Source organism: Elaeis guineensis, chromosome 3 (genome assembly GCF_000442705.2).
Source record: "Elaeis guineensis isolate ETL-2024a chromosome 3, EG11, whole genome shotgun sequence".
NCBI lineage: Eukaryota > Viridiplantae > Streptophyta > Magnoliopsida > Arecales > Arecaceae > Elaeis > Elaeis guineensis.
The window spans coordinates 103,743,550-103,768,456 of NC_025995.2; the positions used below are offsets into that span (position 1 = coordinate 103,743,550).

The 24,907-nt window shown below is 38.4% G+C and overlaps 4 protein-coding genes across 7 annotated transcripts; 1 reads left to right on the forward strand and 3 right to left on the reverse strand.

Moving 5' to 3' along the window:
• Positions 1 to 438: 438 nt before the first annotated feature.
• Positions 439 to 10,234, forward strand: LOC105041302 (phytanoyl-CoA dioxygenase). 4 transcript variants are annotated; one of them, XR_003800313.2, is made up of 10 exons: positions 439 to 659; positions 763 to 884; positions 959 to 1,019; positions 4,350 to 4,418; positions 4,568 to 4,686; positions 6,789 to 6,936; positions 7,047 to 7,191; positions 7,285 to 7,371; positions 8,780 to 8,893; positions 9,873 to 10,234. XR_003800313.2 is itself a non-coding variant. In XM_010918209.4 (9 exons), exons 1-9 carry the CDS (start codon positions 605 to 607, stop codon positions 9,913 to 9,915), a joined length of 849 nt encoding a protein of 282 aa, XP_010916511.1. In that variant the 5' UTR covers positions 439 to 604; the 3' UTR covers positions 9,916 to 10,234. The 4 variants fall into 4 exon arrangements, 2 of the variants coding, with proteins under 2 accessions (XP_010916511.1, XP_073110291.1); XR_012139890.1 differs by having other exon boundaries at positions 441 to 659; positions 745 to 884; XM_010918209.4 differs by lacking the exon at positions 8,780 to 8,893.
• Positions 10,235 to 11,643: 1,409 nt separating this feature from the next.
• Positions 11,644 to 19,323, reverse strand: LOC105041301 (uncharacterized). Its single transcript, XM_010918208.4, has 9 exons — positions 17,735 to 19,323; positions 17,573 to 17,642; positions 16,421 to 16,488; positions 14,817 to 14,878; positions 13,362 to 13,443; positions 13,034 to 13,267; positions 12,280 to 12,408; positions 12,123 to 12,184; positions 11,644 to 12,020 (listed from the first exon to the last, which is right to left on the reverse strand). The coding sequence occupies exons 1-9, from the start codon at positions 17,783 to 17,785 to the stop codon at positions 11,900 to 11,902; spliced, it is 879 nt and encodes a 292-aa protein (XP_010916510.1). The 5' UTR covers positions 17,786 to 19,323; the 3' UTR covers positions 11,644 to 11,899.
• Positions 19,324 to 19,479: 156 nt separating this feature from the next.
• Positions 19,480 to 20,629, reverse strand: LOC105041300 (peptidyl-prolyl cis-trans isomerase FKBP17-2, chloroplastic). The gene is made up of 3 exons (XM_010918207.3): positions 20,199 to 20,629; positions 20,072 to 20,116; positions 19,480 to 19,980 (listed from the first exon to the last, which is right to left on the reverse strand). The coding sequence occupies exons 1-3, from the start codon at positions 20,531 to 20,533 to the stop codon at positions 19,626 to 19,628; spliced, it is 735 nt and encodes a 244-aa protein (XP_010916509.1). The 5' UTR covers positions 20,534 to 20,629; the 3' UTR covers positions 19,480 to 19,625.
• Positions 20,630 to 22,862: 2,233 nt separating this feature from the next.
• Positions 22,863 to 24,771, reverse strand: LOC105041299 (tubulin beta-1 chain). The gene is made up of 3 exons (XM_010918206.3): positions 24,277 to 24,771; positions 23,921 to 24,190; positions 22,863 to 23,829 (listed from the first exon to the last, which is right to left on the reverse strand). Exons 1-3 carry the CDS (start codon positions 24,668 to 24,670, stop codon positions 23,150 to 23,152), a joined length of 1,344 nt encoding a protein of 447 aa, XP_010916508.1. The 5' UTR covers positions 24,671 to 24,771; the 3' UTR covers positions 22,863 to 23,149.
• Positions 24,772 to 24,907: the final 136 nt, after the last annotated feature.

Consider the following 24,907-nt stretch of genomic DNA (forward strand, 5'->3'; position numbering starts at 1 on the left):
TAATTTATCTAGACAAATAGTAATACACAAGAATATGCATAATAGATTTCTAAATTATTTTTTAATATATAAAAAATATAAATAAATTATTTTTTTATCTAAATATTATTTAAAAAAATATTTATTTAAAAAAATATAAATTTATAGATAAATTTTTTACCAGCAAAAGAACGGGCACTTCATCTCGTCTGGTTGTCAAGCTAATTTCAGCTCAAACCGGGACGCCCTCGTGTAGTCATATGGGTGTTTATCCTGGGTTCGATTTGGGCCGGGTCGTGTGTGTTAACCAGATGGCTTCGGGTCCGGCACACTGGTCCATCCCGTGTCATGCTGAGGTTCGGATCGAAACTTTGGGCCGCTGCTTTGCCGTCCCTCTTCGAAGCCAACCTGCAGGAATACCTTTGACCTTTTTCGTTGGTGCCGTGATAAATACCTTGTGCGATCCAAGGATCTCCCTTTTTCTGGCCCCTTTCGAACCCAACCCGGAGGTATATCTTTGACCTTATTCCTTGTTGCCGTGATAAATACCTTGATACGATCCAAAAATCTCCCCTCCCCAAAATCACTCGATACTCGATAGCGCATATTCTTGACGGCAAGGGCGATGGGCATCGTCGGGAATCTCAGTTCCGATCAACTCAACTTCTTCAATTCCAATGGTATTTTTTTTTTAACTAATTGTTCCTCTATTCTTTCAAGAATAAAAGCAAACAAGAGTTATGCGGTGATCTTCCATCATTCAAGCCGAGAATGATATGGCAGGGTATCTGGTGCTCGAGTCCTTCTCCAGCCCGGAAGAGGTAAAAGAGATGAGGGATAGGATGGCCGAGCTGCTCCAAGGGTTCGACAGCTCCAACACTTCGATCTTCTCTACCATCAACCAGGTATAATATTAATGTTTACCACATATTCTAGGCATACGAAAAGTTACTCTCTTCATCTTTGACCCTTATTTCAGCAAAAGTTGACGGACGATTACTTCTTCGAGAGTGCGGAGAAGATCTCCTTTTTCTTTGAGGGTTTGTTTTTGTTTATCTTTTCTGCTTTCACGCTTGATGTTTTCTTTTCCCGCTATATAACATGTCTTTCTCTGGGGTTTGTGTGATGCCAAAAATTTGCCATATTCTTTTTCTTAATTATTATTATTATCATTATTAGCTTATGGTTACCTTCGTCTCCGCTATGATGCCTGATAATTTTACCCTGTCGGCAATTCTTGATAAAGACTATCTTGGACAGTAATATCCATATTGTTGATATCTGTATAATTTCCGTGTCTGCACTGATACCGTCGCAATGCAACGTAATACACTTTTTACGTGAACCTCTTCAGCAAAATATCTACCGTGGTTCCTTCAGAAGCAGCAATATATTCCACTGAAATTGCCGAATCATTAGTATGCTTGCTTTGTGAAGTAGTTTAACACTAAATAGTTTAATTATGTTTTTTTTTTTTTCCCTTCCTGTTCTTGTATTTGGTTGGAGCTATAATATTAAAGGGCTGCAACTTGAGAATGAAGCACTTTATTTACATTACACATTGTTGGGCCACCATGACAAGATCTATCTTTTTGATGTCTTAGATGTGCTTGCTTGTTTGACCCAAGTTGTTGTGGGTTTGTATTATAATGATGAGAGATTAGGACAAAAATGTTGTTTTCTTGATTTGTTTGGTTATAAGTTTAGTTTGAGTGTTAAGAGGATGAGTCGAGGATTCAATTTAGATCTTGTTTTGGGTAGGATCAAGGCTATTCCTATCATGTTAAACAAAGTGTCATCTTTTCATCTAGTTTCCTTTTTCTATTCTCAAAGAACTTGCGGATCTCCATGATTTTGTATTTTAGATTTTTGGGCTTGAGGATTCTGTGATTCTTTGGTCATGAAGTTAACTGAACATTTTAGACTTTGCTCCATAAGTTCTTATTCTTTGGTCTTGTCTATCCAAGAAATAAAAGAAAATAAACTGAAAAGAAGAGACTTTTTCACCTTACTGCTTGAACTTCTCGAACGGGTTGGACATTTTGTGCATGAGGTAAAACACATCTAAACTATGAGTAGTCATCAGAAATGTGAAATAATCAAAACCACTTACTGCATCCACATTCCTGGGCAACAAACACAATTTTGTATAATCTCCAACAAACTGGTAACATCATTTGCTTTTTCAGAGAAGGCAATCTGTTTGATTAGCAAGGTGGGCATGCAAGTGAGGCTTCCATTCTAAGAAAATCAAGCGTGCAGTTCCAAACCAATCTGCTGATCTTCTCCACATTAGAAAATCTATAGATTATTTTGCACATCCTTTCTTTTATAGCCATGTAAGCCACTTCAGAATCACCAGAAATGTGCATACTGACAATATAATTGTCATTGCATTCAGTATTAAGAATCATGGGAAATATGGCATACTAACTAAAAACATCATTATCATCAGAACTTCTTACTTGAAGTAGCTGACTATAGACTTAGCAAACTTACATGTCCAAGCAATCCCCAAATATAGAGAATATCTAAGTGCAAACTAATAATGACAACTTACTTTAATTAGTTCAACAAGAAGGGCTTGTCCACAATTGCTAGTGTGATCGTGAGGTCCCTGACCGCTAAAATAGCTTCATGCTTATTGAGACTTTGAGACAATGTGCAGAAAGACATAACCATCATTTAGCTGTATTGCTTCCATGAACCCTTGTAATGCAACTATATTGGACACGTGGTTTGCCGAACCATCCTGAACTGGATGGTTCGGGGCGTGCCGAACTATACCGGTGGCTAAGTAGTGCGATGCAATGTTTGATTCGGAACGTTGGTGAAAATGGAGCGAGGGAGAAGGAAAGAGAGGAAGAGAGAGAGAGATGAGGGGAGGAAAGGAGAGAAAAAGGCCAGTGTGGTCTGTCGAGGCCTCCGGGGCTTTGTGGTCCTCTGTGAGATGCGAGAAGAGAGAGCTAGAGAAAGAGAGAGGAAGGGAGAGAAGAGGAATGAGGGGAGGGTGGCGGAGAGGCCGTCGAGTGGCCACTGGACTGTCCAAATGCACCCCGCAGTCACGACGGCCATGGTGCCCACTTGGTGGCTCTCCGATGGCCTCCTTGCTGCCTTTCCTTCACTCCCCTTCTCTTCCTTCCCCTTTCTCTCTATCTCTCTGCTCTCATTTCCTCTCATGGAGGACCGCGGAGCTCGAGAGGCCTCCACAACCCTCCGGTGGCCACTGTTGGCATTTCCGCCGGCCCCCCTCTTTCTCCCTCCCCCCCCCTCGCTCTCTTTTTTTCCCTAGTTCATCTCTAATTTCCGTTTTAGTTTGGACCTGATACGAGGGCATACCGACTCGTACCGCTGCCGACTAGCATGGGATCTGATTCCGATTCAACAATCCTTGATTGGACATCGACGACTAGATATTGGACTAGAAACCAGGGAGGTGATGTGGTGGCTTGGCATGGTGATTTCCTTTTATGAGGCTTTTGCATGTCAATTGCATGAGTTATGGATGGTTGTTATCTGATTGGTCAAATCTGTTTGACGCCTGATTTTTTTCCAGCCCAACCACCTAGGCTGTGATAAGCACATTTAAGCATGCATGGAATACAAGTTTACTTGAGTTAACCTACCAAAGCTAAACCCTACGTATGATTACGTGTGTTGCCGCACTAGGCTATACATCCATGAACCCGCATCATGGCCTGTGTCCTTTTTGGCTGAGTTCCCATGTCGCTATATTGGGGACCAGATCAATCCAACTTGTGGAGACCCTTGCACTTGACATCCTTGCCTGAACTCATGTAACATGGGTTGGAAAGGGGGAGAAGTCCTAGCAATGTATGTTCTACATTTATTAGGTTGAGTCATGGACATTATGATTTTAAGCATGAGTTGAAGCAGAAACAATACTTAGAACTGTAGTGTACTCTAAAGTAGAAGGACTGTTTACCTCTTCTATTGCAGTCTCTGTGTGTGTGTGTGTGTGTGTTATCTTTGTTTTAGACTGCCTTTATGTAAGTACTCCTAGGTGCCGACATTCTAGTCACTTTCAGTTTGCTTCTTAATCCAATAGGACAACCAGCTTAGCATGGTTGTTTAAATGGCTACTTCCATGGTAATAGAGGTGACCTAGAGCAACTGATTTGTGAAGCTGCTCTGACAAACCTAATTGTGTTTCTTTTTCTCTCTGATGTAATTTGATATTCTTAATCCAATAAGAAATTTGTTGAGATCTTTGATTTACTGAATCCAATGTTTCGCCGGTGTTCTTCGTGAGTGCTTTTTCAAGTACTCATTTCTATATATCGTAGCTTCACTCGTTCATTCTCAATCAACATTACTTTTCTGTTGATCTACAACTTCATGAATTGCAGAAAAGGCATTTGGAGATGATGGATGCTTGAAACAGCCAAAAGAATTGTCTATTAATAAAGTCGGCCATGGTTTGTATTATTTTTGTTAATAATTGATGAACTTTAACGGGTAGGAAAGTATAAGTTGGTGTCTTAATAAAAGCATTATATTATATATATACTAATATTTTCAAGTCATTTTACTGCATTTATCTCACACTGTTTGTCTTCTACTGCAGCTCTGCATGAACTTGATCCTGTTTTCAAAAAAAATTCTTCGTCAGAGAAAATTTCTAGTATGCTTTTCTCATTGGGTTACAAGAGACCAGTGGTTATTCAGTCGATGTACATATTTAAGGTAACCTGTTGAATATTGTGGTTTATGAGTCTGGATCTGATCTTAACTTGATGCAAATGATCCTGGTCTTTTCCATGTCTGCTACTCATCATATTTGAGCTGTAAAGATTTATATATTTTGAATACCATTCTGGATATATTCTGTTGTGCATTTGTTTTCTTTTATTATAGGACATTTAGAGCTAGATCTCCTACATGTTAGCGTGTCTTGAATCTGCACCTCCATCTTTTCTGAGACAGATCTTAATTTATCCAAATTATAATCTATGAAAGGTTAATGGGGGAAGCTGATTGTCAAAACAAACATTATAAATAAAGGGATCTCTTTCCTTTTATTAGTGCATGAAAATTGTGACTGGCATTTAGTTATCTGTTTTTTATGTGAACTTGAGGAGCAATGAATTTGAATATGTGCATGAATATTCATTTAAGGGTGTGGGCTTTGACCCAAGACTGTATGTAGGATGCTACTGGATAAAATTGGAACAATACATCAAGTACAATCAGCAAACATAAAATGGTATATGATGTAATATTGTTACTAAAAGTAGGTTATTGTATCATCTATCTACAAACTTCTCCAGCTTAGGGTGTATCACCCCTGAAATAGATTATCATGCCTTAAATATGGAAACCTTTAATGGGAAAAATAGAGTAGCAAGAAAAAACTGTAGCAACTGATGTGACTGGTTTCTATATAAGTGATGACATATGTCCAAAGTCATAGAATGAGCAAAGGGGACACCAAGGGAAACACAACCATGGGAATGAGGCTGGTAGCACAGTAACTAAAAGCAAATGATAATTGAGCCAAATGATGCATGAGCACCAACATTCTTGATATTGATGGTGTCTTCCCATTCCCTTCTTTTATAGAAGGAAAGAAATAAACCTTAGATAAAGTAAAATAGAGGTATCTGATAGATACTTATCTATCTTGATGGTATACTTAGATGTCTTTTGCTTATGAAAGAAAGGTAACAAACTATAGGCCTTACTATTCCTACATGTTCCATTAAGAGCATTCCTTCGCTATTTCCAAATAGAAAGTGTTTATTGTATTTGTGATTAATGCTTTCCAATTCTATTAGAATTTTTTTATAATATAGGAACTTCTGACCAATGGATTCATTGGATTAGTTCATCAATAGATTCATTGGATTAGTTCATCAATAGCCTTAAGTTAGAATCCTATTTTCTTTGGACTTTGCACCATTGATTCCACTATGATTATTGATCAGTAATTAATAATGAGATCAGATAAGTCCTTCAAAGAGATAGGAAACATAATTTACATGAATATATATATATATATATATATATATATATATATATATATATATATATATATATATATATATATAGAGAGAGAGAGAGAGAGAGAGAGAGAGAGAGAGAGAGAGAGAGCGCGCTAAATATGGACTAATCATCAATGTGTTTGACTGGTACCATGGGTGGAGAACTAGGATCATTTTCTGATGCATGAATCTAATAAAATTCTTAATGATATCATTTTAATTAGTTTCCACTATGCTAAAGAATCAAACAATTACCAAGTTTTCTTCAACCTGACAATTGTACTTTTCTCATAGGAGTTGACTGAAAGGATGGCATCCTTGTATTCATGCTTTTAGTCTTCCATGTTCTTTCGCTTACCTCCAATTCTCCCTGCTTTTTGAGACAAAATAATTACATATCTATCTTTTTGACTTAAGTTCAACAAGAAAAATGGAACATGTCAAAGTAATGACAGGATATCTTATTTGTTCTCCACCTAGAGTAGATACAGATGCATCATAAGCACCCATTTTTTAGCATTCTTAACCTGAGAATGCCATTCTTATTTGGAGAGTTATTGGAAGTTTGCAGAAAATCAATGTTGTGATCTAAACAGATCGTTTACAGTGAAGCTGGAAATTGTTCAGGCTTTATTTTTTCGTTAGAATTCTTGCATGTAGAATTCTTGCTCGTCCATGACATGCGCGAACAGTCAAACACCCATGCCTTGTTTTGCACACGCACAAGTGTTAGCACTTTTTTGATTGCATGTTAGGCTACAAACTCAACAATTGTCATATTACATAAACTACTTTGTAATGCAGCAACCAGGCATTGGTGGAGAAGTGGTACCTCACCAGGATAACTCATTTCTCTACACTGAACCTCGATCATGCACAGGGCTGTGGCTAGCACTAGAAGATGCAAACATCACCAATGGTTGCCTCTGGGCCATCCCTGGCTCCCATAAGAGTATGCATCCCCATTTTCATGGCTTCTTTCATTCTTGATTTATTCTTACTAGCATTATACTATTTGCTATGTAATTTAATTCCATATTTTGTTCTCTACATTTGTTATAGATGGCTTAGTGAGGAGGTTCATTAGAGATGAAAATGGGGTACACTTTGATCGTCCTTTTCCATCCTTTGATCGGAAGGAATTTGTTCCGATAGAAGTTAAATCAGGCACTTTGGTGGTTATACATGGTGACCTTATACATCAAAGGTTAGTTATATAGAGTTATTTTCTTCATTATTGTAATCAAAAGGGAAGTTACTTGGGCATGCTCTTATCCTAGTTTCTAACATCTTGTGACAGCTTTGAGAATAAGTCCCCCAGGTCAAGACATGCCTTAAGCTTGCATGTGGTAGATACTGATGAATTTATATGGGCCAAGGATAACTGGTTAGTATATCTTCTATCAAAGTCCCTAGATCTTGTTGTGGTGAATGTTAGAATTTATCAAATATTTGGTTCCTTTTGTGTTCTCTCCTGTTTATATAAAATTTGTTGCTTGTAATTAATTAAATTGCAGTAAAACTAGAAGGACAGTGGAATGCTCGCTTCCAGTTTTTGTCTAATTGAGCTTGCATTAGTAAGATCAGCCATATTTAAAACTCCTTCAAGTAAAACATGATGGTGGTTCTATTTGACATTATGCGTGCTTGGCATTAATAAAGCATTGTGTGGCATGGCCAAGCTATTCAAGGGTTGTCTTAGTACATATCATCATGTACCATGCGGACACTTGCATGCACTGGCATGAAATATTCTAGTTCATATAATGTATTCATGACTGGCACGCTTAGATGCACTATGTTACTACGCTACTCATTTCTTAAGACAAACTTGGTTCGAATGTAAATGTTTTTGGCTAATGTCTAGACATTCTATCAAATAAACCTGATTTTTAATGACTCCAATCTTTTTGCAGATTATTGTATAACATATGGGTTACCTAGTTCCAAGCAACTTTTTGTACAACCTAGAAAAATAAATATATGCATTTTCACATTACTGACACCTAATAGCTGTAAGGAACAATCATGCTCACAAGTTAGCAGCATATGGCCAGAAAAGTATATTCTGGTAATATTGTGAACATGTCACATATTGTGGCTTAGCTTGATTTCTAACCTTTGGTCTGATGCAGAATAGCAATTTCTGATCAGATCTAATTTCTACATTGCACCTTCAAATATCAAAAGCAAAAGAATAAATGTAATGAACAAATGCCCCAAACCGTTTGTAACAGAAATATACCTATTTAGAGCAGTTAACGAGGGTCTGAGCTATGGTGGGTGGTGCAAAGTTATGCACCATCATGATGTATTGGGGTGAATCACTTCAATATGGTGGATGGTGCAAAGTAATGCACCTTTTATATCATGCTGATAACTTGCAGATATAATACTAAAATGGTGTGGTATTAATGGGAACTTTAACCTTTGCATGTAAGCACCCTTTTGTTGTGCAGATAACTTGCTGACATGGTACCTATTGTAAAAGGAGGATGGTGTGTGTGGGCACTTCAATCCTTGCTTTCTTTTAAAATATTGCAAAAATAATATGCTTCTCTTGTAAGATGCAAAATGGTGCAGACACAAGGTTATGGCTGATAATACACTGGAAAATTTGAAAATCTTGGTTGTGGTTGTTGTTTTGCTGTTCTCTTGTAATCCTTTGGTCTATCGTTTTCTTATCATCATTTAGTTTATTTTAGTATGCCTCTCTGGTGTTGCTCTTGCTTTTGCAACTTTTTGTTATTTGAACAAAAGCTCAATATTGCCTCTCCGGTTGTAATATTTCTCAGGTTTTTACCATTCCCCCACCATATTCCCCAAACTATACTGTGGTCAATATAAAAGGCATGGAAGCAAGTTATCAACACCTTGATGAGCGTCACATGGTTTGATATAAATAAAAGGTTATGATAACAAATTCCATTGTTGCATTTGGTTTAGAAAAATGTGATTTATTTTTTCAAGAAGTTTATGGATAATAAAAATAAAAGAAAATTGCTAAAGGAGAAACTGGATGACAAAATGAAAAATTCAAAAATATAAAAACAATTCCTATATAAATTTTCAAACAATCATCATTATATTCAAAGTGTCCAATGTTCAAGAAAACACATTGTGTTTGTGATAGTGTGGTATAAAATTATTTTTGGTTTTATGTATGTAACCTGCCAGTAAAATGCCGAGCTCTGCAACTTTTATAAAACATCTCTGATGAAAAAGTTGAATGTGAAGAAGTACAATCCCATAGCCAAAAGCTGACCCTCATTTGCATGTTTAGCAAGGGTTTATCATCCCACTTATGCATTTCTTTTATAAAAAATTCCCATAATGAACAATCGTGACAACCGTATGAAGTGCCGAGGAAGGGTTAGGCATATTTTGGTTTCACTTGATGACGTTTTCTAAAGAGTCTTCAAAGTCTTAACAATTTGGGGAGCCTAGATTTTGAAACTGAGAAGCAGGAAGAGAGAACCAACTGCCTAATAATAATTTGTTTTTGATCTTGCTCTTATTTCTAGGGTCAAAAAAACTGTGCAAGTACTAATGGTTTTTGTTCTCTCATGTTATTCTCTTTCCTGCTGTCAAATTTTGAATTGTTTCAGTTACATTACTTGAAGTAGAAGTACAGATGCTTTTCGTTTCAAGTTTGTCTCATTATTTTATCCACACCGTAGAAAGGTTAGTTCAGTGTCTGATGTTACTAATATCTTGTTATAGTGGATGCTAATGGTATTGCACAGAGGACATGTCATAGAAGGTTACACGGGTTCCAATGAGTACTACATTTTTAGCAATTAAAATTTTGGTTGTGAATGCAACAAAACAATTTGTCCTTTTCACACGTCGTTAACTCTTTACTTTTTGTTGTACTTCTCATATCAGGATAAGAAGAAAAGTAGAACCAGAACCCCTTTATGTTTCTTGATTCAAGCACTGTGGCGACAAAAATCCTGTACATGTTACTCTCCGTATCTGTTGTGGTACCTGATGGAACCATTTCCAGAAAAAGATGATTCTGCTTGTCTTCATTCCAAGTTCCATGATGATCCATTTCATCGACATGGAGGACTGCTGATGACTCTTCTATGATGATTAAATGTTCTTATGCAAACAAATTTAAGAATAAGAGAAACAGATGTGTAATATACTCGTTTGCTTGGCATGTATGTTGAGATGCCCTCGGCACAACATGTTTTGAATTAGAAGACTGTGCTAAAGGTATACACATATTTCAAGCTACCTAACCCATGCATTTTGTCATGTTTTCTCCTTAGCAGTCGCTTTTCTGAGTCGGAACACTCGTATTTATATTGTCATATTTACCTAAACTACTATGTCCACTAATATCCATGCAGCTTACTTCCAAGCTTGGGATTCATGAGTGGAGTAGTGAATGTTATGGTAAAATCTTGCTTATGCCTTGACCTTAGGTGGCGTTTCCATAATATTTCTGTAGGTGGTTATGGAACCAGTGCTGGCACATTCAGGTTGCTTTTATTGTGTTCTTACCCATAAATCATTGGATGTGAGAACCGACAGCCAAATCTCGTTTTGGTTTGCATCAGAAATGAGGTTAGTTGTAGACAACTTATGACCCTAGGATGCTAAATGGTAAAACTGGACGTTAGATTTATGATTGGGAGAGATTCGCTGTGTGAAGTGCGCATGTTGACCTGGGCCACCTAGGTTTTATGTAGGTTGTCAGGAGCTGCAGATTCAAGTGCATAATTTGCTATTCTTAGTTTCCTAATGAACTGCCTTGCCTTGTGCAATTTAATATTCAGATTTTACTTGGATTATAAAAGGATTGATGATGAATTTTGCTTTAACTCATTTATCTGAGTTAGATGAGCAATACTCAAAGTGCAACAGGAAAGTTTTGACGTCTAGAATTTAATCAAATAAACCTTTGTTGTGCTCATTGTTTCATTCATTTTTCCCCCCCACGGTATGCCGTTTTTATAAAATTGTATCACAAAGTGGCTTGAATTTTGTCAACCCCCAATTTGTTTATTACTTACCGAACGGTACTTATTCGATATTGAATGGTATCAGTCCACGATTTGCTTATTACTTTTGGGCAGACTACTTACAAGTACGAACTTTTTTTAGCAAGCAGTGGGACATGCTATAGATGGAAGCTTTTGCACGCCGAATGCTCTATTTGTTTCCATTCATTTATCACTGGAAAGGCATAAAAATGGGATTCTGGATAAGCCAGGTGGGTAACATCATAGGGGACGGGAGATAAATCTGCACCATCCTGAGCACCAGTGCTGGGTTTATGGTGGCAGCCTCCTATGACCTAGTGTTCTGAGGTACAGTAATTTTTTCATTCCTCATGTAATAATCACAAAGCCATTCCCAGCTTGAGCTAAAACATACGTTGGCGGAGCCCCTCGGACCATTCCTTGTAATGATATTAGTAAGCCATTTCCATGTTCTGCAAAGACTGCATTTTGTTTGTGTACATCTGATGCCCTGAAAAAAAAAAAAAAAAAAAAGACATGCTCCATTTCACATACACCAATGCATGTCATAAGGGTTTCTGTGTCCACTTCCAGTTAGAGTACAAACCTTCTTCTGTGGACTGGATACAATCATAAGTCATGTGGCAACATAATGCTTAAATTGTAGGAATCAAAACACAAGATGGTCCGCATATCCATATCCATTTCGTAAAGCAATATTCGGTGTAAATAACAAGGTTCAGCATTTTGACATGAATTTTACAATGCCTCAGTTTATGTGGCGGCCGCTACGTGTCAATTGGAGTCAATTGTAAGAGCAGAACCTGAAAGACGGAAATGATACCCTGTTCCTAGTAAACTTTGTACAGTGCAGATAGGATGAGAAGAGAAGTGCGTATTCATCACAGCAGTTGATTTCTGAAGAAAACTTGAGCACCATCAGCTTGACCAACCATCATGGGCAAAACCTCGGCTGTAGAGAGGGAACTCAAAAAGGAAAGCTACCTTGAACCATGCAGGCAGTTTTCCATATACCAAAGGCGGCAATGGAACGAGAGGGCTGGAATGGTAATAAACTGTTAGAACAAGCTGCTCTGCTTTCCCTGTCGCAATTGTGATTTTGAAGAATTCAATACAAGAAACTACAGAAAAGGAGGCTGACCTTGTTGTGTTTTTGTAGAAACGGTACTCTGCGACAGAGCTGAAACGCTTATCTGCTGATTCCTATTGTCAGAAATGAAGCATGATGAGAATTATTATCTCTAATGGCAGGGAAAATCACTGTGCAAGTTAAGCCACTCAGAAACCAAGTGCCAAACCTCAAGTAGGGGGATGCCACTAACAAAAAGAAGCAACAGAGTCAGGAATACGGGTCCAATAACTACTAGCCATTCTGCACCTTTTAAAACGGGAGTAGAAGCTACAAATATTCCCCACCATAAGAGAAGCTGTAAATGCAACAAGTACCAGTTATTTATGATCAGCTGATGAATGGGAATGCTCTAAAGTACCTACAGAATTTTGATACAAATGCACGAATACATACACTTCTCAATAAAAGCCATGTAAGCACATGGATAAAATCCATTATGACCAAGAACTTTGGAACAAGTGGATAAATATATAAAAGGGAGAATGGAGATGTAGTAAATGTGACTACAGAGCTTCAACTATCGCAGCAATTTTACTAGTAGACAAGCTACTACTACCAACTTATGGAAAAAGAAGTGCAGCATCAAACAATTCCAGAAACATACAAATTTAAATTAAAACAAACATGTCAATAATTGCCAACTAGTTGAGAAGAAACAGTAAAAGTATAATATGACAATGTCGATGGTATGGATCAACATGGGGAACATAGTATTTAGGAGTTTGTAATGGCCTTCCTAAATTTTGATCAGCTTTGGAGAACGGTGTATGAAAATCTTGATCATAAAATGTTGAACCAAACATAATACATTTCCTCCTTTTTTGGTGGCTTTGGCAGCATGCGTTAATACAGAACATAGACAAAATGACAAACAGAATAAGAAAACCAGAAAAAGAAGATTGATGATAAAACATACTGACCTCACCAAAGTAATTTGGATGACGGGAATATTTCCAAAGTCCTACATTGCACCATTTCCCCCTATTAGAAGGAGAATTCTTGAAACTCAATTTCTGCTGATCTGCAGTTGCTTCAACAGATAGGCCCACAAACCACATTATCCAACCAATTATATCTTGAGGTTTGACAGATGGATTTCTGTCACTAGCATTCACAATTGTGAGAGGCAAGCTAACAGTCCACACCCATACAGCCTGTCATTAGCAAGGATCAATATTGACATCTTACTTGCTTTTCAGAAATTGCAAGATCTGAATGATTTATGTGAAAATAAATGTGACTGAAAACCTGGAATATCCAAAAAACTGCCAATTTCCCCAAATTATCACGCATTTCATCAAAACGGTGGTCCTCCCCCCACTGCAGAATCCTATTTTTGACCAGAAAATATAAGAAGCATAGCCGACAATTTGCAGAAAGGGAAGTAAACATACCCAGAAAAACTGCATTAGAGTGAAGAAGTTAGTTGTATAACAAGTAATCCATCTGATATGATAAAGTCCGAAGGATCTTTATTGCTATTCTTTAGCATTTTCATGGGTAATTTTATGCGATTTGAATTAATAAATTCATTACTATGTTAGTTACACCCTGCTTGTTGACAGAAAGGAGCTCACCCTTCTATATGGTTGGATTGGGTCATAAAAGAATGCTCTTTAAGATAAAACATATCATCTATCAAATCAGTACAAGGCAATCACTTATCCTCTTCTTAAAAGAATGCTCCAGCCTTAATGATTTGTTGTCTTTTAATTCGTATATTGGTAGTATGATACTAATTTCAGAGATCTCACAATTATTTAAACTTTCGCATAGCTCATTTACCCTATGTGTTGTTTGGCATGAAGTTTTACGAAATTGATTAGATTCCTGATGATAGACTTACCGCCAAAATTTGCAAATTAGTTTAAAATTCATAATAACAACTAAAGCTTTCGTATGACAAATAAAGACAATAACAATGATCAATTATATCCAGTAAAGGTCATCAAACAGGTATGATAAATGTCTATTCATTTGGAAAGTAATGTCACAGCCAAATTTTCCTCAAGGTTACAGTCATCCTGGTTCCATGTCATGTAGCAAGTCAGGCACCATCAATATCTACAAATCAACCAATGGCTTGCTTGATTTCTAAGAGTTCAGATGAATTTGATACTTTGATACTAAATTGATAGACTCATTATCAGATTGGTCCACATTTTAGACAAAAGAAGAATTATTGTAGCTTTACTTATAAACCACATCTACAAATAAAGGTAAAGTCTGGGCAGATCAGATGACGCAACATATTCCTTTCTTTCTTGTTCTCTCTCTCTCAATGACTTTTTTCCACTCTTTTATCACACAACATTGTTTATTACAGCCATTTCTTTTAGTTCCGTAAGTAGAAGCTGACTGTCCAATACTTTCTTTAATCCAACCTTAAACATAACTGCATCTATAAAAATAAATTTTCATTTAAAATTTAATCATCAATGACAATTTTTAAGACATCTTACTTATTTACCAAGCTTCATCCTACAGAGTCACAGAACAGTGAGTTTTTCCACTTTTGATTTCAGTTCACTTCTTACAAGCATCATTAGAATCAACTGTGACATGAAACAACATCACGATTTTTTTTTTTTTTTTGGATTCAATATCAAGTATGAAACTAATTCAAGCAAAGAGATCAACTTAAAGATATGCACTCTGCATAGAACAGAATGTACTAGTATTTATGATCTTTGGTAAGCATACCTCATCAATAAAAATAATCCCAAGCGAAGACCCCAAAGTACCACAAGTAGTGTCAACACAATCTGCAAAACAGAGCCACATGTTTAGATAGATAAATTTATACATCCCAAAAGGGAATTTTGTCATTAAATTATATCTAGATTATATCAGTCATATGTCTTGTGTGGTTAATACATATGGCTGAAGTAAGGCAGGTTAATGCAAATTAATTTGGTGACGTAAACAGACCCTTCAAGACTTAGGATACTGGCAAATTTAGAAAAGTATAACCACCAATGATTGCTGTACTACCCCATACCGTTCGGTATGGGGCATACCATACCATACCGATATCGTATCGGCATGATATCTCATACCGTACCGACACTCGGTAAAGCTATCTTGTATCGTACCAAACCACATACCAATATTGTAATAAGATGGTATATGGGGTCCCATATTGAGATGGCGAATATTGATAACTACATTCTCTAGGATAAATTATATTAAAGATTTTATTAGTACACGTATGGTCGAAAAGTTAAAATAACAAATGATTCCATGTATAAAACCAAGGTCTACATTACTAATTGGTTTTAGTGTTTGTTGAGATGCACAAGGAAGATTTGTGCGTCGAACAAAGTTTGTCCTTTAGGTTTCAGGTCTTCATGATTAACATTTTCAGTAGTCAAGTTTACTGAGCCTACAATTTTTTTTTTTTCTTTTTTGACAGGTACAGTTCAAGTTTCTTTACACCCTTCCTTATTGTCTTCAAGAATACATACCAACTAACTAGGATGCTTTTGGAACTGAACTTGCTGCATCATCTTCTAGATTTATTTGTAAAAATTTTGATCCCGTTTTTGCAAGAAAATCTTATAATGACAATGGCATTAGGTTCATGATATTTGACGCCTTCTCTGCCGATACATATTGTCTTAGATATTGATTTTTCTACCTCTGGATTGAATGCAATTGTCATGCATCTACTACAATTCATTGATGGCAAACCAAATACTTGCCGAGGTAAAAATATATGTACATGACATTACTAGTATATATTATATAATATGTACATGACAGAAATCTAAATTTACTTAACAAGTAAAAGCTCTTGCATTGACTAGCTATCTATGAAATGTTTTTTTTTTTTAGTGTATAAGTATGAATCATTTAGGTTAAAATTTAAAAGATATGCCACAAAGTAAGTATTGATATAGTAGCTGGACCACAGGATTTTAAACTTGTTGACATCTAGTTAAGGACAAATGCCTGACCATATTTTCTCATTCCCACCATTGGTTAATTAAAAGACAACAAGTATAACTAAAGCCTCTTAGGTAACGTGAGAAAAGTTGTAAATTGCCAGACAATCCAAACAAGCAATCCATGAAAAGAAAACTCAAGAAAAATTCTTCACAGCACATTGGAGGACTTATGATACAGATGACCAGAGCCCAAAAATGTCACCATAGAGCAAATGGAGCTTGTCTATTTAAGCAAGTTGGGTAGATACATGCATTCATTAAAATACAAATCCATTGCTGACCAAGTCATTCATTGTTGTTTCTTTGTTGTGACACTACAACTTTTTTAGGATGCATAATAACAATGAGAAGTCGTACCTGTCGGAAATGCCATGCTCCTTTTAAAGCAAGAGTTAGTATTCCAAGTATAATAAAATTTGTGCTTCCTGCATAAAGTATAATAACATGAAAGCATGAAATAAAGCATCATGCTTAAATGCAGTTAGCCAAAAAAAACATAAAATCCAACTATTGAGACACATTTCTTCAAATAAATAAAATTTGCTAGTTGTTTGAACTAATATCAATCCATAGGATAAAGGGAACAATAACTTCATTTTCTATAGTGTCATACCTTTTCCATCACATTCTCTTTAATAAGAACAAGTACAGTCACAGAATATCGCCGTGGCTCCTCCTAGTTTGGTTTCTAGGATTATCTCTATTATATCATTCCTCCAGCCCCACTAGTCCACAGGACACTACTCCCATCTTAACTCCATATGGATCTCATAAACTCGAAGTAGATACGAAAAATTAGTACATCAAATCATCAATATCCCTTCAATCTTCTTTTCATAAACCGACATTAACTTGTCAGGTTGCCTTCTCAAAGCACTAACAACAAGCCTTTAAACTCAACAAGTGTTTTGCTTGTATTAGTAGCACAAACGAACGGTAGAACACATGCCTATTTGTTAAAGTAAAAAGAACAGAAATTGGTGCTGGACTATGCCCACATGGTTCACGTGAATGCTTCAAAAATAACTCCACAAATCAATTTATGCATGCTCATTTAGAGAAAACATAGATATCGCAAATATTGGCTGTCTACAACATTCTCTGAAACATTTATAAGTATCTAGCTTACATCTGCAATTATTTCAAACAAAAAAAAGATAATAGTGAAACCCGATTTATCTCCGGTATCCATTTCGAGCACATGAATATGTGTTTTAACATTCAATTAGTACGTGTATTTATATCTGTATCCCCCAACCAGCAAAAGGTATAGATATTGGAAGATCATTAGACCAACAACTGATCAATACCTGACCTGTTCCCACATAATTAGAAGAGGGTTTTCACGAGCAGACTTCTTACAGCTATAAAACCAAAATATTACATTCAATAAAAAGGAAAACAACATATGCCACAAGAAACTAAGGAATTATACAACACATAAGGACAAACGGCTGTCAAAAAATTATCTAATGGGTAGAGAAAAGGAGAAGGGGGAGAATATATTACCAGCAAAGTCGGTGACCTTGTCAAACCTAAGAAGCGCGGTGATGATGAAGAATAGTAGCTGATATCCAACCTATCAATTATGAAAACATGAGGAAGAATATAAGAACATAGGGAATAGAAGAAGATACCACAGACACACACAAAGAGAGAGAGAGAGAGTACAGTGACGAGGGCTGTGAGGGCCAAGAAATGGGAGTCCAGCACAGTTCCCATCTTCTTCCCGACGGCGAGCGCGAAGGGTAACGGTAACTGTTGCGTGGGGAAAACTGTTCACTTTAGCTCGACTTTTCGGATCCATGTGGTTGGAATTTGTACACGGGTGCGGCGGTCCCCAAGAGGATATTTCAGTTCGTAAAAGGAAACGAAGAAACAGAAAAAAATTAAAAAAAAAAATTTTTTTTTTGGGGGTGAGGGTTGGGGAAAGGACCTCGCCGGTGGCGTTAGGTGGATAAAGAAAGTATTCGGTTGAAGAGAGGTCGATGACGATTGGCGTAGACATTTGACAAATTGTTACACTTGTCGGTTGGACTTTAGAGACAGCATTATCATTATGCATTAAAAATAGACAAGATTCAGAAATTTTATATAATTGATGTTTTATAACCTGTAATTCAAACCTTTTCGAAAATTTGGATCCATCTAGAATAGATAAGAAGATTTTTTTTTTTTTTTTTTTGGACAAATTGATCTAAGTTTGTATCAAAAATTTTGTTTATTTACAATGATGATATGGTTTAATTTATCATAATGCATGATTTGGATAATATAGAAGGTCTGAAGAGGAAAATAATTTTCCATTCGTTTAACTTTTCATATCGAAAATTGCTATTTGTGTCTAGAACGGACAAGGTTTTTGTAAGGCCATTAGGGGATAAAATGGGTATTAAAGCTCCAAATTGGTCACCAACTCCCACTTATGGCATATAAAACGCATTTTGGCATCATGCCAAGTACGTGTTGGCGCACACAAAGCACTGCTCTTTTGTATTAGACCAAACTATATGATGAACCGGTCCATTTTAAAATAATCCATAATTTGCTTGAGGTCTAGTCTATCATATTAGCTATGAGTGAACCTAAAAGAGAGACACCACGGATGTGCACAATATCACATATGCTTCAAAAAATATCCATTATTACCAAAGAAAATTGTATGTAAGAGGGAAATTTTTTTATCTAGCTGGGAAGGGAAGCTCCTCGGCCTCATGGGACTTCATTCTCGATATGGATTACCTCAATTCTAAATATATTTTATAAAAAAAATTTACCATCATAGTTATTGTGATTATATTGATACCTAAAATAGTAAAATGATTGTTATTTTGCTTAAAAATTGATTTAATAATCTTCTTCGGTAGTGTGGCTAAGATGCAATTGCGATATTGTTAGATTTAAACAATTGATGAGATTGATAGATGCTAGTTCCAATGATTGTTTGGCATATGGTGTAAGTAAGGTTGTCCATAGATGCATTGAGTATTGTTGTTCAATAGATTTGAGAAAAAAAATACTCACCATTACATTATTGTCATATGATTTGAAAAATATTAGTACTGATTATTGAAGGGTCAAAATTATCATATTTGATTATGTCATCTTAATTTAGATCTAAGCTATAAAGCTCTTCAACTACTCTCTATTCTTTTTTAGCTTTCTTTATAGTTAGATCCTTTTAACATATTTTTTACTCAGTATAGATTAAATTATTACTTTGGCTCATATAATAGACATACTTCCCTATCTTGTTTCATTTATAGATGAAATGGGAGATGGCTTCCATCATTTTGCTCAGAAAAAGTAATAAAAGAAAGACACTATATATACAGGTGCTTTCTCTATGATGCATGTCTAGCCAATTTCATGATAGCTTTTCAACCAGATGATCTGATGGATCAAAGCAAAAGACGGAGATGGAATTTGAGATTCTGTGCATAATAATAAAGGAAAGAAATTAATCAAAATAGCATCCGTAGAAGAAATCCAACTTCTGTGACTTCGACATATTGCAGTGCCAAAATTGAATGAACAACACCACTCTGTGGAGCTTCACAGCTCAAGAAGGTGCGACGGAAACCTTGTCCACCTGGACAACAAACTCAAGCCTAGCAGCAGGAGGTATCCGGACCCCCGACCCCAAGTCCGCACCCTCATCTCCAAACCCCAAGCTGGGGGGCACCATCACCCTCCTCTTCCCCCCAGCCCTCATTGTCCTCAGCACGTACTCCACCCCCTCGCACATCCCCTTGGTGTAAGGCCTCGACCCCATCACCAGCGCTAGCGGCCTCTTCCCCTCCTCAAACGTGTCCACAAACGCCTCTCCGCTTCCTTCCACCCTCCCTTGGAGATCGATCACCACCAAGTCTCCCGTCCTCGGCGCAGTCCCACCTCCCACTCTCATCTCGTAGTATCTGAACCACACGTAAACAAAACAACAGAGGAAGTTGAGGGTTTGTGTTCTTATCTCTAGTCTTTTTAGCAGCGATATCATCAAGTTCGTACCTGATGCCATTTGGTAGAACAATCTCTTCCTCTTTCTCGACATCCCTGCACAAAATATATATGGACCGTCTAAGTAACCTACTGGATATTGACTAGCGTAAAAGTTGGTGAATTTTGGTAGGCTGACTTGGTGTTTGCTTCCTGTTGAGAGGCTTCGAAACGGGTCTTGATCTGCTCGGAAACGACCCCGACAGCGAGGAAGGCAGCCCAAGCGAGGCCGGCGCCGAGGCCGAACCTTCTGGTTAGGGCGGAGGCGATCCAATCGGTGGATTCAGCAGCGAGCTTTGGCTTCGGCTGAGGCTTGGCCGCTGGCGGAGGAGGGGGTGGGGAAGAAGGCTGTGATGGCGATTGGATGGGTTGCTGGGTCTGAGGAGGTGGGTTGCGCGGTGCCTGCGAGCACCGGAGCTGGGGTTTTGTGAGTGTTTTAGTGAGGAAAGTGGGGGATGTAAAGAAGGTAGCCATGGCCCTTCGGGGCTGATCAAGGATAGGAGGAGAAGCCCTAGGGGAATGCAACCAATTGCATCCTCCCGCCGGAAGCGACACCGCAGCCACAAATCTATCCCTTATCTTTTATGAACCACATGACACACACAACCACTGGATAAGTGGTAAAAGGCTGCTGTGGGGCTGCAAACCGTACCGTGAGGGCGGCCATGGACTGGGTTAATTAGGCACTCATCGGACAGTTTCATTGTACCTTGGCCCGGGCATGAATTCAAGGTCCGTTTCACGTTGAAAGCTAGTGTTCTCACCAAAGTTACAAACGGCACAACGGGCAAAAAATTATTGGTTGGATCTTGTTCACAACGGATCATGAATAATTTATTAATTAGAAGATGATAAAAAATATTAAATATATAATAGGATGTATTGTCCAGAAGAAAAATATTAAAGATATGGTGGTATGCGTTACTTTGAAACAAAGAAAGTGAAGAAAAAAACTTTAAATTATCCATGATCCAACTGTATCAGGCCCAACCAATGTGATCACTAAACTACTACAGAGGGAGGTTATGAGTGTAATTGATGCATGCCAGGGACTGGAGTAAAGATCAAGTTCCCTTTCAAGGGATTGCATGGCATAATTAAATTTGGTGAAACTAGAGAATTCGACTTGTTTTTCTTTATTTTTGACAAGTAATTTCCCCCTTCTGTTTACCTTTTTCTTTCTCCTCTCTTTTAACCCTCTCCCTAGGTAGAGAGAAGGGTTATGGATAAGATCTATAATGCCAAGTTGCCAATCACTAATAAGTTATCAAATTAAACACCATGCAGCATGCCTACTCCAATCTAGTCTACCCCAAAACCCTAGTGTCTGTGCACGATAAACATTCACTTGATGAGTATTCTTGCAGTCTCTTGCATGGAGAACTTTGATTGCCTATGCCTCTGGTGGTGAATGCTCAGTATTTGGACTCAGAGAAATTATTGGGTAGTGGCGTGCCTTCCAAATTCCAGTGCCGCAGCATGCTGGCACCCTTTGTTGTTAAATGTCTCTGCTATCAAGTTTTGGGACTACCATTTCTAAATTCTTTAACTAATTTTATTATTCCAATCTTATCAACAAAAGTCACCATTCGACAACTCTACAACATCTGGTCACTAGTTCATGTATATGATTTTAGGATTGAAGGTGTTCTAGCGAAGTAAGCCTATCCCAAATTTAAAATACTTGTAACTATTACTTGTTCAGATGTTGCTAGTGCAGGGTAGGCTATCCCCTTGGATCATTGGGTTTTGAACTGCAACTCCTCCTGAACTATAACTCTAAACATCAGGTTGGTTGCCGCGATGTCAAGTTGGTTGTTTGAATGTGAAATTTTTTATGCATGGAGGGCAATATAGAAAATTCAATGCAGGATGCATTATTTTATGTGATTGATCTATATAATCATCACTTTTCAACATATATTTAATATTTACAATTTTTCATTTAAAAATTTTGAATGACAAAAATATTTTTATTTTTTGAAAAAAATTATAATATTTAATATTTATATTATGACATCTTACATGCAAAAAGTCATAATTTTGATGCAAGATGTCATAATATATCATAGAATGTCATAATTTTTTCTAAAAAGCATCGATATTTTCATCATTCAGAATTTTCAAACGAAAAATCGAAACTGCAGGTATTAGATGCACGTTGAAAAGTGATTTAACAAAAATATCATATTTATATTATGACATCTTGAATATGATATCCTGGACCATATTATGGCGTCTTGTATATAGAAAATCATAACATACCACATGATGTCATAATTTTTTCAAAAAATAGAGATATTTTTGTTATTCAATATTTTTAAATGAAAAAATTAAACTGTAGATATTATATGCGCATTGAAAAATGATAGCTATATAGACATAAAGCGATGCACTCCATGTCGAATTTGCTATGTCATGGGCGTCGTGCAAATAATTTTTTTATTTGAATATATAAACTCTCTCACGGGCTTTGTCTCGCGGTGGGTGGACCACCGGCAGACGATTGCAATGGCCAGCTAATAGTTGCTGCGGCATCACTTTATGATTTGCTTATTCTACCTTGCTTGTCGATAATGCTATGCTCAAGAGGGGCCTTCCGCGTTGTCTTGGCTTATCTGCCACAGGAGAAGTTGGCACACCAGGTGTTCCAATAATAATATCTTTTAAAAGTAAAACCCAGTGGTAATCCATAGAGTAATCTCCCAAGCGACACCAACATTGTGTTAATAAAATATATCCGTGGTCGCTACATAAAAATTCATCTGAAAATTAAGAAAAAGTAAAAAGGAAAGCCAACTAATTAGAGTCGAGAAGAAGAATGCAACACTAGCTTCATTACTGATCAAATGGAAGAAAGCACCCAGAATTCTCACTGTGGAAGCACCACAATTCACTGGACCACATCATGCTAGATAATGTAAATGACTAATAGTAGTGAAACTAAGGAACAAAGCAAGTGCGGTAGTCCATAACCACGCAACAGGCCAAAATATACACACAAGGAGGACACTGAAATAGGAGCTCACCACCACAAAGGAAGAAAACCTATAGGACCATAATCATATGACCAATCTCTGTATCTGTTCCTCAGTTGTCATGCAGCACTTCTTCTTCCTCGTCCTCATAGTCAACCTCCTCTTCGGCGGTTGCATCCTGATACTGCTGATACTCCGAAACCAAATCATTCATGTTGTTCTCAGCCTCAGTGAATTCCATCTCATCCATTCCTTCCCCTGTATACCAATGCAAGAAGGCCTTCCTCCTAAACATGGCCGTGAACTGCTCGCTCACCCGACGGAACATCTCCTGGATCGACGTCGAGTTCCCGATGAAGGTCGACGCCATTGACAGTCCCTTGGGAGGGATATCGCACACGCTCGTCTTCACATTGTTGGGGATCCACTCCACAAAGTAGGACGAGTTCTTGTTCTGGACGTGGATCAACTGCTCGTCCACCTCCTTGGTGCTCATCTTCCCCCGGAACATGGCGGAGGCGGTGAGGTAGCGGCCGTGGCGGGGGTCGGCGGCGCACATCATGTTCTTCGCATCCCACATCTGCTGAGTGAGCTCCGGGACGGTCAGCGCCTGGTACTGCTGCGAGCCGCGGGATGTCAGGGGGGCAAACCCCACCATGAAGAAGTGGAGACGGGGGAAAGGGATCAAATTGACGGCGAGCTTTCGGAGGTCGGAGTTGAGCTGGCCGGGGAATCGAAGGCAGCAGGTGACTCCACTCATGGTGGCGGAGATCAAATGGTTCAAGTCCCCAACTGGTGTTCGTAAGAGAAAGCACAAAAAATCTGTCAGTCAGCAGGAGGGGACTCCTGGGGAGAGACGTCGAACAGTATTGACAGGACTTACAGCTTGGAGTGGTGAGCTTGAGGGTGCGGAAGCAGATCTCGTACAGGGCCTCATTGTCGAGGACCATGCACTCGTCGGCGTTCTCGACGAGCTGGTGGACAGAGAGGGTGGCGTTGTAGGGCTCCACCACGGTGTCGGAGACCTTGGGGGAGGGGAACACCGAGAAGGTGAGCATCATGCGGTCCGGGTACTCTTCCCGGATCTTGGAGATAAGAAGGGTGCCCATTCCAGATCCAGTGCCACCCCCCAGCGAATGACACACTTGGAAGCCTGTATACAAAGAGATCTAGGATTGAGAAACAGAGCGCACACAACTAAATCGGAGGAGTTGAACTGGAAGAAGGAGAGGCAGAGACCTTGGAGGCAATCGCAGTTCTCGGCTTCTTTGCGAACGACGTCCAGGACGGAATCGATGAGCTCGGCGCCCTCGGTGTAGTGGCCCTTGGCCCAGTTGTTGCCGGCGCCGGACTGACCATAGACGAAGTTGTCGGGGCGGAAGAAGTGGCCGTAGGAGCCAGCGCGGACGCTGTCCATGATGCCGGGCTCCAGGTCCATAAGCACCGCACGGGGGACGTAGCGCCCGCCGCTGGCCTCGTTGTAGTATACGTTCACCCGCTCCAGCTGCAATGCCGAGTTGCCGGTGTACCGGCCGGTGGGATCGATGCCGTGCTCCTCGCACACGACCTCCCAGAACTTGGAGCCGATCTGGTTCCCGCATTGGCCCCCTTGGATGTGCAAGATCTCCCTCATTCTCTCTCTGGATCTGTTCCTCTGATCTACTACTGCTACCGGACTACGGAGCTCTGGCACGGAACTCTTCTAGTTTCCGGCGTTATAGGATTGCTTATTTATTTATAGGCAACACAACAATGATGGATGTGAGGGCTTGCCGGGAGATTAGACGGTGAGGATTCGTCCGACCTCATGATCTAGCCCATGGTACTGTGTTAATTATTGACGGTGGGTGGGTGGTTGGTTTCGCATGAA

Bases quoted from the DNA above. Each gene is read 5' to 3' on its own strand.
- LOC105041302 (XM_073254190.1), top strand. From the start codon at position 605: ATGGGCATCGTCGGGAATCTCAGTTCCGATCAACTCAACTTCTTCAAT. The intron at 660-744 runs GTATTTTTTTTT...CCATCATTCAAG, and splicing joins CAACTTCTTCAATTCCAATG to CCGAGAATGATATGGCAGGG. The intron at 885-958 runs GTATAATATTAA...CCCTTATTTCAG, and splicing joins TCTTCTCTACCATCAACCAG to CAAAAGTTGACGGACGATTA.
- LOC105041301 (XM_010918208.4), bottom strand. From the start codon at position 17,785: ATGGGAACTGTGCTGGACTCCCATTTCTTGGCCCTCACAGCCCTCGTC. The intron at 17,643-17,734 runs GTACTCTCTCTC...CATAATTGATAG, and splicing joins CCCTCACAGCCCTCGTCACT to GTTGGATATCAGCTACTATT. The intron at 12,409-13,033 runs GTCAGTATGTTT...TTGCATTTACAG, and splicing joins ATCCAAATTACTTTGGTGAG to CTTCTCTTATGGTGGGGAAT.
- LOC105041300 (XM_010918207.3), bottom strand. From the start codon at position 20,533: ATGGCTACCTTCTTTACATCCCCCACTTTCCTCACTAAAACACTCACA. The intron at 20,117-20,198 runs GTCAGCCTACCA...TATTTTGTGCAG, and splicing joins CAACAGGAAGCAAACACCAA to GGATGTCGAGAAAGAGGAAG. The intron at 19,981-20,071 runs GTACGAACTTGA...CGTGTGGTTCAG, and splicing joins GTTCTACCAAATGGCATCAG to ATACTACGAGATGAGAGTGG.
- LOC105041299 (XM_010918206.3), bottom strand. From the start codon at position 24,670: ATGAGGGAGATCTTGCACATCCAAGGGGGCCAATGCGGGAACCAGATC. The intron at 24,191-24,276 runs GTCTCTGCCTCT...CTTTGTATACAG, and splicing joins GAACTGCGATTGCCTCCAAG to GCTTCCAAGTGTGTCATTCG. The intron at 23,830-23,920 runs GTAAGTCCTGTC...TACGAACACCAG, and splicing joins CAAGCTCACCACTCCAAGCT to TTGGGGACTTGAACCATTTG.